Source organism: Apium graveolens, chromosome 5 (assembly GCF_009905375.1).
Source record: "Apium graveolens cultivar Ventura chromosome 5, ASM990537v1, whole genome shotgun sequence".
NCBI lineage: Eukaryota > Viridiplantae > Streptophyta > Magnoliopsida > Apiales > Apiaceae > Apium > Apium graveolens.
Window position 1 is genome coordinate 278,853,836 of NC_133651.1, and position 16,538 is coordinate 278,870,373.

The window sequence follows — 16,538 nt, forward strand, 5'->3', positions numbered from 1 at the left end:
ACCATTACCAAACCGTTCCATCGGTTCGGTTCAGTTAGAGTTTTTTTCGGTTTCCGTCGGTTTCGGTTTTTTCCAATTTGGTTTTTCAGTTTTTCGGGTCGGTTTCGATTTTTCTTTGCTCACCCCTAATATCGTGAAGGTAAACTAAGTTAAGGTCATATTTGATACATTTCAGGTTCCTCCTTTTGATCAGAGAAAATGATATCAATCTTTAATTAATCAATATCCCGAGGGGTTCTCGAATTTTGACTTCAACAAATTCATATAGATCAAGAATTTTTGTAAGTCAAATTAGTTTGACATCGACTAAAAAGAGGGATAAACACCTTTTCTTTTTTAAAAAATTCAATAGAAACCATTTTTATTTATTGGTGTTTTTTTAAAAAAATAAGAGTAATTTTTTGTACAAAAATATCTTTTATTATAAAAGATTGTAAAAAAGATCAACTTTTAAAAAGAAAATTCCATTTAAGAAATTGAAAATTTATGCAAAAATTCTTTTTACAAATTTGCAATCATATTGTAAACTTAAATAAATCAAAATGAACCCCGATTGCAACTTTAAAATAATATTTAAAATTATATGTGTGGCCAATACGTTGGTTAACATGTTATATAAGTTAAACGAACCACAAACAATAACAACTTCAGTTATTTTCCGGAGAACGGGAAAGGAAGTTGCATTTGATTGCAAATTGTTTTTTTGTAAATATTTTTTTTTAGAAAAAGAAGATAAATCGCAAAAAACTTTACAAATCTATATTTTTGAAAATTGCCCTTTTCATTAATTAATTCATAAATATTTAAATCAATAATCATGTTATTTTCCGGCCCATGGCTAATGGACTTGTACTTTAAGAAGAAAAGGTGATCCAGTATTTGAAGAAGCCTGATTTGATTAAAACCGAAAAGAGAGAAGCGGAAAGGAGATTCGAGAGAGGAGCGGGAGAGATGGTTGCATTTTGGGGGAGTAGAGTGATGGAGATAGTGAAGAAGCACGACTCCTCTGGTTTACTATGGAAAAGAATAAAGCTCACTACCACTCGCAAAGCCAACGCCAAGAAACGCATACTCCGTGTTTGGCAGGTCTATCTATCATCTTTACACACTCTTCCAATTCCTCTATTCCAATTCAATCCTGCTGATTATCTTTCTTTTTATTTTTAAATCTTCCTGCTTTTTCTAATTACTGTTTCTTAAAGTTCCTTATTTTTTACTTCATTAACTATGTTAATTTCTACGGGGATGCTTAAACACTATTACATTTTATGATTCACATTAGGGCCTGTTTGTAAATACATCATTTTTCTATTTGCTAATACCCTCGTACTATAATTATATATGTTTTGTATGTTATATTTTATTATATTTCAGGTTTTGATTGTTTAGGAGTCAACCCCCCCTCCACCTCTACCTCTAGACCTGGAAATCGATTGCAGCAGCAATTGCACACATTTCTACTTTAAACATTCTGAATGTATATATGTATTATAGATACAGATTGATGAAAATTTGTACCAGGGCTAAGCAAACTTATTAAGGAAAACATGGCAAAACCCTTTTTCTAAAAACCAGTGATACTTGAATTACCAACCTATCGATTTTTCACATTTTCAACTATAATTTTTCCTTTAAAATTTGTACTTAAATGTACTTCAATAGAAGGCACTGATGATCATGTTCAATTCAACAATAACAAAAGTTCTAACTTGTATTCTTGTGTTTTAGATCCCTTTATATTATGCATTTGATTTAGTTCGCATAAAATTCTTAGTTTTCATAATAGATTTTATCAGTTATGACACTAAACATATATTTATTATATTATTGTACATGCCGTATCACCCCAAAACCGAATTCCCGTATCATCATATTTGTCGAATCCAAGTATTTTCACACCCTTGCTTCTTAGCCCTTATTATAGGGTCATCCGTGCATAGGTTATAAACAGTGAGCTTACATACAGTACTAGTACTCTGTGAGTATGGGCCTGTGGTTCGCATGATACAAGCAACAGCCCTGGGCTATCAGCTGTGATAGTATGTTGAGATACAAAAGTTATGAAATGTTAGAGAACTTGCTATTTTGGGACCGAGCTTCTATTGAGTTGAAAAGGTTTAAGTGTGCTTCTAACAGTTTATATTTCAGGACCTGTGTGGTCAAGACCAGCTCCCACTCTTCATTCTATTCCTATTGCTTGCTTGTGTGCTCCTTTTGCCTTCTTCCTTTTAATCGTTTATTTTCATTATTCTTTAGTCTAATGGATTCTGGAGAATGTGTTGGTGCGATCTAGTGATGTCTTCCGTGGTTAAATTGATACTTTGCTGTTGCAAGTTATCCTTTGATCTGGGATCCTTCTGACTTCTTACTTCCTAGTGGTCTCTATATGAAGTATCTCGTTGGGTCTTGTGCCCTTTGCTGCGGAACATGTCGAAATTGCCTTTTGAGGTCTTTTCGGACCTGTTCCATAGTAATGCTTATTATAATCAAGCCCCTTAGCCTTCATTAGTTGAGCTATTACATACTTCGTCGTTTGGCGGTTTTTATAACTTAATTAATTTGCGGTGTATTTTCTGGTCTTAATGTAGGACAAGGGTGGGTAAGGGATAAATTGCCTATCCCAGCAGAGAATCGGTGGAGTCACAAACAATTCATAAGATTATCCAAAAAAATCAATTCATATTCATCTGTATTCTATAATAAAGGATTACAAGTGTTTATATAGTTACTTAATTACTTTAGAGGCATGTAATTTCTTAAGAAAACTAAATCTTTTTAATATATTACTACCATTATTAAATAAAGGAAACAAAACCTTATTTTATTCGACTACTATATAATATAATTGTAATTACAAACATATTAATATCTAAATATTAATATAAAACAGTTAACAACTAATTTGATTGTTTTATGCTCCGCATCAGTCCTTTTTTATTGTTTAACCTTAGATCTTTCTTGGAAGTTTTCTAATTACCAAGCGACTGTATCTAGGAGCGTGTTGACTGTTCAGTCCCCTTGGTGGTGTTGGCGTTGTGTGGTTTCTGGTGGGACCTGTTGGGGGTTGTTTTTAATGAGAGAATAACCTGCGATAGGGTTTGGCTCAAAATGAGAATGAGAACGAAAAGTTTTGTTCTTTTTTTTTCTTGAGTTGTCATGTACAGTTCAGCACTTTGAATTTAAGCTAGAATATACGGTTATCACTTTTCTTGGCGTCTCGCTTAAATCTCACCCATCATTAATATAATAAAGCCCAAAAAATAAGCTGCACTGGTCAGGTACTAGACATATAAATTAGATGCAATAGTTATAAAGCAGATTTATTAGAGATCAGGATAGGCACACAAGGTTAACTTTCGCGTTGCTTTTACTAGACCGTATCAGTTGCTTATTTCCTTGCCAACTTGCTTTTTAGATTAGTCTTATTTTTCCTTTGAAATTATAAAAGGTTGATGATCACTTTTGTTCTCCTGCTGTGTATTTGTTCATACTAAAATATATTCACGATCCACTCAGAGAATGAGAAGCTTATCACACACAATCACTATATATCATTGTGCACATTGTCATTACTTTTGATTACATTGATTTCATAAATAAAAAAAATCTTTCTAAAATGTCTGTCTTCTTGTAGAATGACGCAGTCCTAAAGGCATGTGCTGAGCCACCCAAAACTGCACAGATGGACAATGAGGGATTGCAGTCAAAGAAAGAATGAACAACCAGGGTTAGTCAATAAGTTGTAAGAATGCTAAACAAGCCTGAAAGAGTGTCAATCATTGATCAGTTCCGTAACTACTATCTTTTTAATTTTACATCTTATTGTTACTATGCTGATCTTTGTTTTTTAAATTTTCCCTGTTAAAAGTTTGGATGGTGTTATTTTTTTATAGGCAATGTGGATGACGTATTGAGGTTGCCTAGACATGTAATATAGGTATACTATAAATTGTATTTAGTAGTACACATCAAAATGTAGTGTAACCAAAAGGTAACAATGCAACTCATCAGCCTTGCCATTCTTCTTTTCTGTCAAATTTGACGAGAAAGATAGCTAGAAACTTACCCCAACAGGCTGATGTGGCTAGATATAAATCTGGCAGTCTTTTTTGCTTGTTTCTTTTGCCTAGCAAGGGAGTCGGAGACTGGCTACTTCACCTTTATCTATTAGTTTATTCTACAATCATCCTTCCTTTCCATCTATGCAACCAGCTGTCTCCATATCCCTATCCAGTTTCACCCATTTTTTGAATAGAAACATAATTGATGAGTGGAATAGCTATTTCTGTTGGTATTTGGTAACCTCACACTTCCCAAGAGTGTTAAATATTTATTATATATTATTATATATTATTTTGGAGAGTCAAATACATATTGGTGTTGGAGATGCTCTTAGCTGATGGAATCCCTACCCTTACCCTTTTGCTTACGAGGGTAAGCTTTACGTAGTACAAGCAAGCCGTGATATCATGTAAAACTAATACAATCTAGTAAATTTCGAAAGATATTCTTATTATTCTTAACCTCAGTGATAAGCTTAAGTTATAAATTATTATACTAACTATTATAAAAGGTGAAATATCTTTGGAATTCTTATTATGAAGAAGATAATTATATCAAAAGTGCTTGTTAGAAGTTAGAACTGGCAATCACATAGGAAGCATGGGTGCGGGGATTCACGGTGCGGGGATACGAGAATTCGGCAAATTCAAAAATATGGGGATTCGGGTGCGGCGGGATACGCCAAACATTTAAACATTCATAATATAATATATATACATATAATATAATTATAATCTGAGAGTCACATTTTAATTAAATAAAGTAGGTAAATAAATAAGTTCAATATCCAAATAACCAAATAACCAAATACATCCTTAAATTATTTATTTTAAAAAAAGAATTATTTGATCATAATATATTAAACATATTATTATTTACTCAAATTTAACACATAGGAGAACATAATTCATAAGAGCCAATTAAAGAAAATATCAAATAATTTTACAAATTGAAAAAAGGGCTAAAAGTTGGTGACTTGACAGACACAAAACAATAAGAGTCAAACAGTTAAACATGCTCTAGACTATTAGACTAGGCAGGCAGTTATACACACATACACACGTGATGCCTATACATACAACACTGAAAAACACATATCGACGAGTTGATGACAAATAACAAGGAATCGAAGATGGAGATAGTTAATTCGCCTCAGTCGTCGTCTCTCCTCTCTTCTTAGTCTTTCAATTGGGCAAGTAAAGTCACTCAAAAAATTACGATTTATGCCACTCCCGCACCCCCTTCCAGCACCACCACGAATTTGAAATACGGCGACATGCCATGGTGGCGCACCTTGTACATTTCCCGCCGCACCCGAACGAATTTTGTGCGCAGTACGTCCGGGGGGTGAATATATACGTATAACATGTATATCAGAAAGGCGCAAGCTCACAAAAGCACAAGAGTTGATTACGTGGTCCAACTCACTAACTGGGTTGAACACGCCTTTGGTCTTTTCTTTCAAACAATTATTATTCTAGAACATGTACACACATGGTAAAATAATTTTTTTAGTATTTCAAATTGTTAACAATGCAATAGTATGTGGCATGATCTCAAACATTATAGTAGGTCACTTTACATTAAAAAATATGCTTAATAACTTTTTATGTTGATTTTGGGCTTCCTAAATTTTTCTCTTCCCTTTGAATTATTTTTTGTCCAAAATGGTGAAATGAAAAGCTCTATGGTTATTGTTTGAGGTGGAAAAGATGAGAGTTGCATATTAGAATTTTTTTTTTTGTTTTTTCATAAAGTTGGTTCAGACGTTCAGTGGCAGAAAACCAACGAGTTTTTTGTCTTGACTCGGAGTTTTTTTTCCATAACGAATCTCGCAAAAAATTGCAATTTATTGTTTTGCAATTTTTTGACTGCTTGCGCAGCGTTAGTAAATGCATGAGTAAAGGATTGTTTTATGTAATTTATAGTATAGGGGAGGAGGAGGGGGAGGGGGAGGGGGCATGAGTCAGGAATTGACGTGGCCTTTGTCATGGGTGTATATTGCCTTCATTGCTAAGCTAAATCCTCAATAATCTAGGTCAAGGGTGGGAACGAACTAGGACAAGGGTGGGGAAAGTGTAAGACAAGAGATAAAGGCCCATCTCTGCAGAGAATCAGCAAGAAACACAATAAAAATCCGCAGATTTAATTCATAATTCAGCCCTATTCAATAAAAAAGATTATAATTGTTTATATAGAAATCCCAAAACTTGGTGGAAAAGTAACTTGGAAGCCAAGTGAAATAAACAAATTCTTTTAGCAATAATTGATGCCTATTAATTATCTACTACCAAATGTATATTTATTTTATAGAATATTCCTAACTAGATGATAAAAGCACTAACTAAAAACGTCTTATATCTAAATAACATATTAAAGTATTTAATAACTAATTTAATTTAATTATTTTATGCTCTACATCATTCTCCTCTCCTTTAAAAAAAAACTCGGCCGCGAGTTTTATAATAAAGAAGAATCCATAAATCTCGAATAGAACTTCATATGATATTGTCATGAATTTGTGAACCCATTGAGATATTTTATCACGCTTAACTTCATAAAACCATTTTGAAATTATAAAATCGATATGCTCAACAAGATTCACTTCAGATTGAATTTCTTTTCCACAAATAAACTTGTCATGCTCCTTTGGATGCTCAATTTCAACATACTCGTCATCTTCCTTTTGTGGCACATCATGCTCCATTTGTTGCTCGGATTCTAGATTCTTTACAATTTCCACATGCTCTTACGTGCTTTTTGTTAATGCCTTAATGGAATCACAAGTTTGATGCCTTCAACATTTGTTGGAGTAATGATCTTTCATGCTCGTACTCGAGACGTGCAATCAAATTATCATGGTAATGCAATGTTTCACATGATATTTATAATCGTAGCTTGATGGATGAAACAGTGGAAGTAAATTCAGTATAACTGACGATGTGTTTTAGCACAAGTTATCTCAAGATCAGTTGTTTGTGAGGGAGGACATTGTTTTTTGCAATAAAAAACAAGAAGTATTGGGCTGTTTTGGATAATTATATGTACCGGAAGCCCTCAACAATTATGGACGATACTGAAGACAACTCTTATTGGCTGGCGGGGGCTGTTGTTGGCTCTTGGGGCTGTTGGTGGGCTGCTAGTGGCTGTATATAGCTGATGGAGACTAACAGTGGTTGTTGCTCGCTGCCGGGGCTGTTGGTGGCTGATCCATGGTATTTGGGTAACGGAACGGTGGCTCAGATACTACTTGATGTAGATACTACTTGATGTACGACAAGGGTGGGGCAAGGGTACAACAAAGGATAAAGGCCTATCTCTGCAGAGAATCAGAAAAAAACACAATAAAAATCAACAGATTTAATTCATAATTCAACTCTATTAAATATAAATGATCACAATTATTTATATAAAAATAACTTGGAGGCTAAGTAAAATCAAAGACTAAAGGAAACAAATCCTTTCAGAAATAATTGATACCTATTTATTATCTACCAGGGCAGGAAGTAAGGACACGGGTGCGGGAGTGCGAGTGCATAGTGCAGGGGTACGGGAATTCGACAAATATAAAAATAGGGGGGACACGGGAAAAATAAACAAAACATTCATATATATATATATATTTCATGTTAAACATAATAAAACTTACTAACAAAACCAAAAATTGCCTTAAAAATGAATCAAGTGCATCATTTATTAATCTGAAATACAAAAATACAAGTAAAATCTTTTAGTTTAAGCAAAAATGAATACAATAATCAATACTTTTGTAGTAACTAATTGACATGGATACTTAATTTTGTAAATGTAGTTTGCTAAAATAGATTTTAACTACAATTTCTAACGATAAAATTGCATATTAGTATCATGGAAGACTCCGCGTGCCCGATATGGGGATACGTGTGTCCGAGAATCCGACACGGGGATTCGAGTGACCCGAGTGTCCCTCTTAGATTATCTACTACCAAATGTATATTTATTTTATAGAATATTCTTAACTAGATAGTAAGGGTAGTGCTAGAGTTACCAAATTGAGTACCAAAAATTGGTCCCAAATGATGTAACATTGGTGAGTTGACAATTTGGGATATTTGTTATTGTTGGATTTATGTGAATGCAGGGGGGTCCAATATTATTAATTGATTTGCCTATTTTGCTGGGCGCGGAAGCAGGGGGGTTGCACAGTTCAGAACACAACACGTGACATTTGGGAACCATTTTGGCAACCAATTTGGGACCTATAGAATTATTCAGATAATAAAATACTAACTAAACACATACTTATATCTAAATAACATGATAAAGTATTTAACAACTATTTAATTATTTTATGCTCCGCATCACTCGACCTCGCAAAACTGATATGCGAAAGATGCTCTAAGAGCAAGTCCAGTGCATAGGTACGTTACCCAAAATATTGAACTAGATTCACAATATGAGCAATCCAATGCATGGATACTATTTAATGGGTACTTAGTTTCAAATACAGAATCAAAGATAGCTATATGTCACGCCCCGACAAGCGCTAGACGCCGGCACGGTTGGACTTAGAAGGGGTCGAACTCTAAGGCCGTGACATATAGCTATCTTTTATACATCATTAACCTGATGAAAGTTTGGAGACTTGGGTAAGAGGTTGGCTAAATTAAAAGCTGGTTACTTCTATACTATGGAATCAAGCATCGGAGTGGAAATTTTGTTTTAGCATGGAAAATCACTTTTTGGTGTCAAAATATAGTAGTAAGCCGATAACTATAGCCATTTCAGAACTAACAGTAGACTCTGTCTTGAAAGTTGGATTTCCTTTTTGCAGTATTGACTTTGTTCTACATATCTTATTCTATTTGGAGTTACTTACAAGCTCCCGAGTGTAAAAGAGAGGTAAACTTCTTAGGATTTTGTAAGGGATTTTTTGATCTTTCAATACAGCGCGGAAGGATATGATTAAATTTGTTGATAGCATTGCGTGGTCCAGCCTTGCTTGTAGGGAAAACAGGATTTTTACGTGTATACGTGGACAGAAAATTCCTAAAAAGGGGCAATTCCTAAGTCCTATTTGACCGTGTCACTGTTTAGATGCCAAAAGAATTAGAGAAATTTTGAATACCTTCCACTGTGTGTTTAGGAATTATCATATGACCATTGTCTATGACAGGTGCTTCCACTGAAGGACATTTATGGTAGCGCTTCTCTGGTATTTTACAGGACTGATTGGATTTTAAGTTTGAAAAATCCTGAGAATGTTCAATATGAGTAATGAGTGTTGTTGAGATCCTTGCAGCATATAATATTTCTTTTGTACGTCAATTTGGCTGTACATTTATTGTTGTTACGTTTTCTTTTTCCTGGTTAGATTGTGTCTTGTAGACTTCATCGATCATTACGGAGGTTGTTGCAATTCCATATGCCTCCTTATCTGTTCAATGAAGTCAGCGATGCATATTTTTGCATTGGACAACAACCTGATTGCTGATAATGTTTAAATTTTGGAACTTACTGATGAACTCTGAACTCACCTCCTCTCTCTGCCCACCAGAGTTCAAGTCAGGGGCTACTTGTTCATTTACTTTATAAGTTAAGTTATTCTTTTTTTAACCTTGTTGTGTGTTGGACATAATAAATATGATGTTGAAGGATGTAGGAGGAAATTTGGTTGTCTGTTGCGTAACCCTCTGGTATTTTGCATGTGATGGTTGGTATAGGATGGAGTTTGAGAAATGACTTAATTGAGGATCATGGGACCGGTCGACATTTATTCTTATTAGGCAAGTTTACATTTTCAAAACTTGATATGAACCTGTAGTACAAGTTGAATGTAAAGAGGAGAGGTCATTGTTGCAGAGATATTAAGCAACCCAATAAACTCAGGTTTTGGTTAAATAAACAACAATTAGAAGTGGTTGGTGTTGGAACTGGTCAACTTACACATAAATTGATAAGCCATTCACTTTCCCTGTCCCCTAGGCAATCATCTTGCTATATAATCTATTAATTTTTGCAAGCAAATAATTCATCTCCCTAGAGATACATGGATACTAGTTTTGTATAAATAAACCGCTCAACCGCATCTAACCGCTCAACCGCATCCAACCGAACCGCATTTGCGGATAATCGTGAAACGCGGGTTGGTTGTGGATTTAAATTTTAAAAACCGCTCATTCGCGGTTTGAATGTGGTTTTAAATTCTTGAAAATCGCAAAATCGCAACAGCAACCGTAACTCGCAACATATATTTATAATAAAATATATTTCCAAAAATATAGTTGATATCATATAAATTAATAAGTATACACATTTATCAACTAATCTTAGGTTAATGTTAAGACTTCATTTATCAAATTCACAATCATTATAAGATATATAACCAAATAAATGAAAAATATAATCAACATGTAATTTTTTTTATCATTTTTTTTTCTTTCGCCTCCACATTTTTGTATATTTTTAATATCCTTACTCCACACGGAGAATTAGTTTATATTTTATTTTTGAATGTAATTTATCACGTAACTTAAACTTCAATTTATTAATATTCCAAATTTATTTTTTTGTAAATTATTAATTATTTTAAAATAAGTGGTTGAACCGCAAACCGATCTGCAATAACCGCAAATTCGCAACCGCAAATAACTTCAATGACAATTTTTTAAAACCGCTATTCGCGGTTTGGTTTGACTTTTACCCAAAACCGATCCGATCCGAACCGTATACACCCCTAATGGATACCCAACCCTTATACGACTCTTGGTAGGATAAGGTTGTGGGGTTTTTACTTTCTATATACAGTATGTGATTGACCCTAATGAGTTGAGAGGCTTTTAAAGTGTGGGCTAAATGGAATGGCCGGCCTGCCCACGTGATTGAAAATATGAAAGCCTCAAGACATTGAACCACAACCCCAATTATATCGCTCTTTCTTCGACTCTCTCTTCTCTCTGTACGTATATGTTGTAGGGTGAAGGACAAGAATATCACAATTTGAGAGAGTTCAGTCCAACATTTCGCAATCTTAAATATTTTTCAAGATACTATATATATATATGTGCAATTTGCTGTGATGTTAATATTTATGGAATCTTTTAGATACGGAGGATGACATGAGATATTCAAGAATTTGGCCCGGACTCTTCAAATTTGTGGTATTTATGACATTTTTTCTACTTAAGCTGCTAAAATAAAACACGTAGTATAAGAGAAGGGGAGACGTGAAGAACTAAAACAGCTCCAGCTTTTTCTCATATAAAAAAAAATAGGCCAGTGTTCGAAGAAATTGTGGTCGGCATTTTTTATTTCATTATGTCACTTCCAATTAGACTAGTGGATGTATATGTTTATGGGAAAAAAAAAACAACTATTTCCCTGTATCTCTTGTTGCATGGGGGTAGATGCCTTTAATAATTTGTGTAAACAAACAGTCACGTACGCGTGGCTTTGTAGTTTGTATATGCCGTCCTTGATTTCACCTGAGTACACCTGGCACTGTCCCAAGCCTCTGGGCCTATTTTTTCTGCGATTTACTGTATGAACTATGAAGTAATCGACTTGGGTAGTACATGTGCAACTTGGACGAAAAACCCCTTGCTGAATAGATCGCAACCCAGGACTATTGTGTTTTACTTGGCACTTGCTATATGATAATTTATGCGGGTTGATTTGCGGTTTTCATTCAAACCTCAACATACCGTTCTACGAATATCCCAAGAGGTATACTTGGCACTTGTTTATATGTAGATTCTGTTGATCTGATATAAACTTGTAGAACCGTAGATGAGCGGAGCACCTCTGCGTATGTTCAAATTTCGATGCACTCATTTGTGATTCAAATTAATTTGTGGAAACGGATTGAAAGAGGAAGCGCATGTATTCTAATTGTTTAAGATGGAAACTATCTAATTTGTGGAAACAGATTGAAAGAGGAAGCGCATGTACTCTAATTGTTTAAGATCTCTATACCTTTTTCTTCCCAACTTTGAAATCCAAAATTAACGGGGCTTTTGAATTTTGATAAATTTGGAGTTGGAAATATGTGTAAGAGCTGCACACAATATATACATCTTAGTTGGAGTCCAAATTGAAGAAGGGGGAAAGGTCACATGCTTGGGGGATGGTCATGCATTGCAAACAATATGATTACACAACAATCTTTGAACACTGAAAATTTTATATTCGTGACCTTTCTCTGGCTAGGCAGCTAATGAGTAGTACATTCAAAGATTAAATTCATCCACAAACATCTTCAATATGCAGTGCAGTCTACTAGTCGTCTTACAAAAAATCCCCTTATTTTTCATATCATAAACAATCCTCATCTCCCCTTAATTTCACAACTTAAGGCATCTTTGACAAAACCCACTTTCTTCCTGTAATAGACAGTGAGTGCCTTCCCACTTCCTTTCATGATTGCTAATTTTTAATCTTAGATATCCTTTTTTTAAATGGAGTTTCTCTTCTTCTTTTATTATAACAGGGAATCTTTTACCTCGCTCCAGAGTTTTTTTAAGGGAAGGAAGTAAGTGGTAAGAAGGTAAAATACTTTCATCCCATTTTTGGAGTGAAAGTTTTGAAATGAAAATTTGTTAAATTTGCATTCACTATCACTTGCTTTCGCTCCTTTTAAAAACTCGAGAGCACAAATATGAATGCAAGTGAAACTACTTTACTCACTCACCACTTGCTTTCCTTCCTAATTAAAACTTGGGAGCAAGGGGTAAAATCTCTAACAAAACTAAACTTCACAACCGTATACATGTAGGCGTGTTGTAAGAATAGAGTTTGGGTTTGAGTATACCTTATTCTAGTGTTGTGATGGTAGCAAAGTAGTAACGAAAAGAAAGAAGGGTTTGTTTTACAATTACAAGTTGGATAAAGTAAGGTCCAGCAAAAGGAACCTCATAAGAAGAAGCAGCTGATGCTTTGGAAAGATTATGTTCCTTATTCTTGAGCCTGTGCTTCCCCTAAAGGATTCTCTTATCTTTTGACGAACCTCATACGTTTCACTCCACTCCACATGTTTTGGCTTCCTTTCCTTTCCCCTCTTTTATCAAAACTCCTCCTCCTTTCACTATTATTATCCCCCCCCCCCAAAATCCAACCCCCTTTAGAACATTTTGAAAGTGATATCAAATAAAATCAACTACAACTCATAATCGAAAACTAACAAGTATTTAATAGATATTCATCAACACTAAACTGCGATTAAATGAGGAATCATCATCCTAAGTACACAACACAGAACCATCCATTTGTTAACACATTCATGTTTAATTTGTCCTCCTCCCCCTCCTCCTCCTACTGACAGTAGCAGCTGAAGCAAACATCAGGTTCCTAACTAGTTATTCCAATGGGATGGATGGATGATATTTGAAACAACTCAACAATAGGCTACTATGAAACGCACTAAATAAATAAATTGAGGGCTAGCAGTAGTAGTAGTAGTAGTAGTAATGCTACTAAGGCGAACGTTTGCTCAAAAAACTGGATAAACTAGTATTATTGCAGCCACTGCTTTCTTCGTGATCCTCCCCGGACTGATTACAAGAGGCTTCCGTGATTCCGCTTGAAGCAGAAGATGATAAAGCTGGGGTAAGATTCAAATCACTTATCCTCTGCTTGGTCATGAAATCGTAAAAAATGGGCTTATTGCTTTTCTTCCCTAAACTAGGAGGAGCTGCTGCTATGTTAATGTTCTGGGTTTCAAACTTGGGTTGAGGCTGAGTGACCTCATCATCATCATCATCATTCTTGGCACTCCCTCTCTTTTTTAGAAATATTCGGCAAAGAACCCAATTCTCCATTTGCCCCTGAGATTGATAATAAATAATACAAAAATGGAGTTGAGAAACTATCCTTAATTAAAACTGTATTGTATAACCAAATTATGTATATATTATTGGGCTTTGTTTTGTTTGTTGTTATTATTACCTGAGATTGTGGTGGGGTGAGGCGATATTCGTGCATGATCCAATCAGTTCTAGAACCATGTGGAGGTTTACCTCTGTAGAAAACCAGAGTTTTTTTCATTCCAACAACCTGGTTTCCTCTGCTGCTTACAATTTTCTTGTCTAGTCCAGTAGCCTTCCAGTAACCGGAAGCTGTGGCCCTGTTTGATCTGTTACCATTTGGATATTTAACTTCTCTGGTGCTAAAAAAGTACCTTTCTTGCTCCGAGTCCCCTGTGTTATGACAAGAATATTACACCAAATTCTTAATCAATCATCTTGAGTACTAGTAAAGTAAGCAAGGAAATGGGAGGAACTTGGTCTTTAATTATTAAAAGAAGAATACCTGGCAAATCCCAGGGGTCAGATTTGCAGAGATCAACCTCAGGTATAATGGAAGCAGGCAAAGGGAATGAAAACACTTTGCGCTTCAGGTAATCAATAACAAGTTCTTGGTCTGTTGGATGGAACCTGAAACCTGGTAAAAGTCTTAAAACACCATTCTTCACAAACTTCACTTTCTCCATATGTTCAATGAAGTTGAAGTTGTTTGAGCTACACCACCCCTTTGTCTAATTTACTAAATGAAAGCTATACATACATGAAGGTTGAGTGAAGTTTGTAAAGAAGAAACAACTAGGGGGCGCACGAAGAGAGAATAGAAAGGGGGCTGCATCTTTATAGTGGTGTTAACAAGAGGGGTGGGGGTGGGGTTGAGAGAAAGAAAGAGTTGGGACGTAGAAGAATTGAAGCAAGGGCAGTTGGCGTAAACTAGACTCAATCGGCTGTGTTTCTTCCTTTTTTTTTTTGTGGTTTTCCATTTGTATTAACAAAGGGGTTAAAAAGTAGGATGACCTTTCTTCTTCCTTTTTTTTTTTTTACTGTGAGTTAAGATCTAATATAACCATATCAAATCAAACTAAGTTCTTTTGTTTTAGGACTCATTCTTTTACCGGACTAACCGTAGGTGTTAAAACTTCATACACACGTTTTCTATTATTATCTGTCTGTATTTTGGCTATTGCCGTTGCTTTCTAAGAATCTGCCCCCAACTTCCGACTTGGTTTATAACATAAACAAATTTTGATTAATTATTTGTGATTACGTGTTCAAATAAGAGAAAAATGAAGCCGAGGTTCATTTTAGAATAACTTGCTGGATGTAATTAGAATTTTCAGTACAGAACTTGAGTGGGGAAGTTGTTGCTAAGTATTTATATTACTAGAAATTTCTAGGGATGCTAAACGGATAATTTGGATTATATTACTATTTGCAAAGGATATGTCTATATTCGTATCCGCAATCGTCGGATTCGAATACGGGTAATATTCATTTTATTTTGGATACAGATTTTTCGGATACGAATGCGGATATTTCGGATGAATATCGGATTGTTTGAATTTTTTTGATGGCTGTACCGTATTGACGATGATTTTAGAACATTTTTACTATTAAACTCAAATAATATATTTATAAATGGGTAAAGTATATGTACAATAATGTAAAATTTGTATAAATATATTATTTAATGCATATATACACACACACTATAAACTAATTGAATAGATTTTAAATTATATATAATTATATATTTATATAATTTAAATATCATAGATGTATTTGATTTCGAATTCGAATATCCCAGATTCGGATACGGATAATATCCGTTTTATTTCAAATACGGATAATATCCGTTTTTTCTCGGATACGAATGCGATTTTTTTTTTACAGTCCTAACTAAATATTTTTAATGTCTTAGTTTCGAGTAGTTTACTTGGGTCTTGTAAGGTTATTAGAGCATCTCCAACTATGATAGTTAAAATGGTTAACCAAATGAGGATTATCTAAAATTTTATTGCACCCGTAAGGTCATGCACTCCAGTGGTATTAGCTATAATCATTAGTTATATTCAAAAATATTATTTTTCAGATTTATATGTATATATATAAACTTTAAATAATAAAATAAATTTAGTTAATACTTAATTCAATAAATGAAAAAATATATAATTGTAATTGTTACAACTTAAAATATAATAACATATAAATATAACAAAAATTTATTTAATAAAAAAGTTACTAATATTATATATATATATTGTTTGTTAAAAATAATTAGTAAATTTTGTTAATAAGATAACAATACTTTCACAATTAATATTTTACAAAATTTAAAATATTGTATATACAATAATAATTTTAATATTTATGTATTAAATATTATATAAATATATATATGTATTAATGTGTATGTGTATGTATTAATGTGTATATTTAGGTTTAAACATTAAGTAAATCTGACGTGGAAGATATAGCTAATGCCTACAGATTCAACAAATATAGAAGATCAGATGAAGGATATCTAATTTTTTTGCTAATAGGTAATATCGTTGGAGTGCTGTTTTTTTACCTAATATCTATATTTGAGTGCCACATAAGATTTTTAGCTAACATGAAGTGATGGTTGGAGATGCTCTTGATGAGAATCAAGTCCCTTTTAACTATTACATATTCTCGCAGGTACGGGTTTAACCAAGG

The 16,538-nt window shown here is 34.0% G+C and overlaps 2 protein-coding genes across 2 annotated transcripts; one reads left to right on the forward strand and one right to left on the reverse strand.

Moving 5' to 3' along the window:
• Positions 1-864: 864 nt before the first annotated feature.
• LOC141659077 (uncharacterized) lies at positions 865-3,921 on the forward strand. Its single transcript, XM_074465810.1, has 2 exons — positions 865-1,086; positions 3,635-3,921. The coding sequence occupies exons 1-2, from the start codon at positions 952-954 to the stop codon at positions 3,716-3,718; spliced, it is 219 nt and encodes a 72-aa protein (XP_074321911.1). The 5' UTR covers positions 865-951; the 3' UTR covers positions 3,719-3,921.
• Positions 3,922-12,913: 8,992 nt separating this feature from the next.
• On the reverse strand, positions 12,914-14,724 carry LOC141659078 (NAC domain-containing protein 83). The gene is made up of 3 exons (XM_074465811.1): positions 14,347-14,724; positions 13,984-14,234; positions 12,914-13,862 (listed from the first exon to the last, which is right to left on the reverse strand). The coding sequence occupies exons 1-3, from the start codon at positions 14,525-14,527 to the stop codon at positions 13,512-13,514; spliced, it is 783 nt and encodes a 260-aa protein (XP_074321912.1). The 5' UTR covers positions 14,528-14,724; the 3' UTR covers positions 12,914-13,511.
• Positions 14,725-16,538: the final 1,814 nt, after the last annotated feature.

Excerpts from the sequence above, each read along its gene's own strand:
- LOC141659077 (XM_074465810.1), top strand. The coding sequence starts at position 952 with ATGGTTGCATTTTGGGGGAGTAGAGTGATGGAGATAGTGAAGAAGCAC. Across the intron at positions 1,087-3,634 it reads GCATACTCCGTGTTTGGCAG|AATGACGCAGTCCTAAAGGC; the intron begins GTCTATCTATCA and ends GTCTTCTTGTAG.
- LOC141659078 (XM_074465811.1), bottom strand. The coding sequence starts at position 14,527 with ATGGAGAAAGTGAAGTTTGTGAAGAATGGTGTTTTAAGACTTTTACCA. Across the intron at positions 14,235-14,346 it reads TGACCCCTGGGATTTGCCAG|GGGACTCGGAGCAAGAAAGG; the intron begins GTATTCTTCTTT and ends GTCATAACACAG. Across the intron at positions 13,863-13,983 it reads TCACCCCACCACAATCTCAG|GGGCAAATGGAGAATTGGGT; the intron begins GTAATAATAACA and ends TATCAATCTCAG.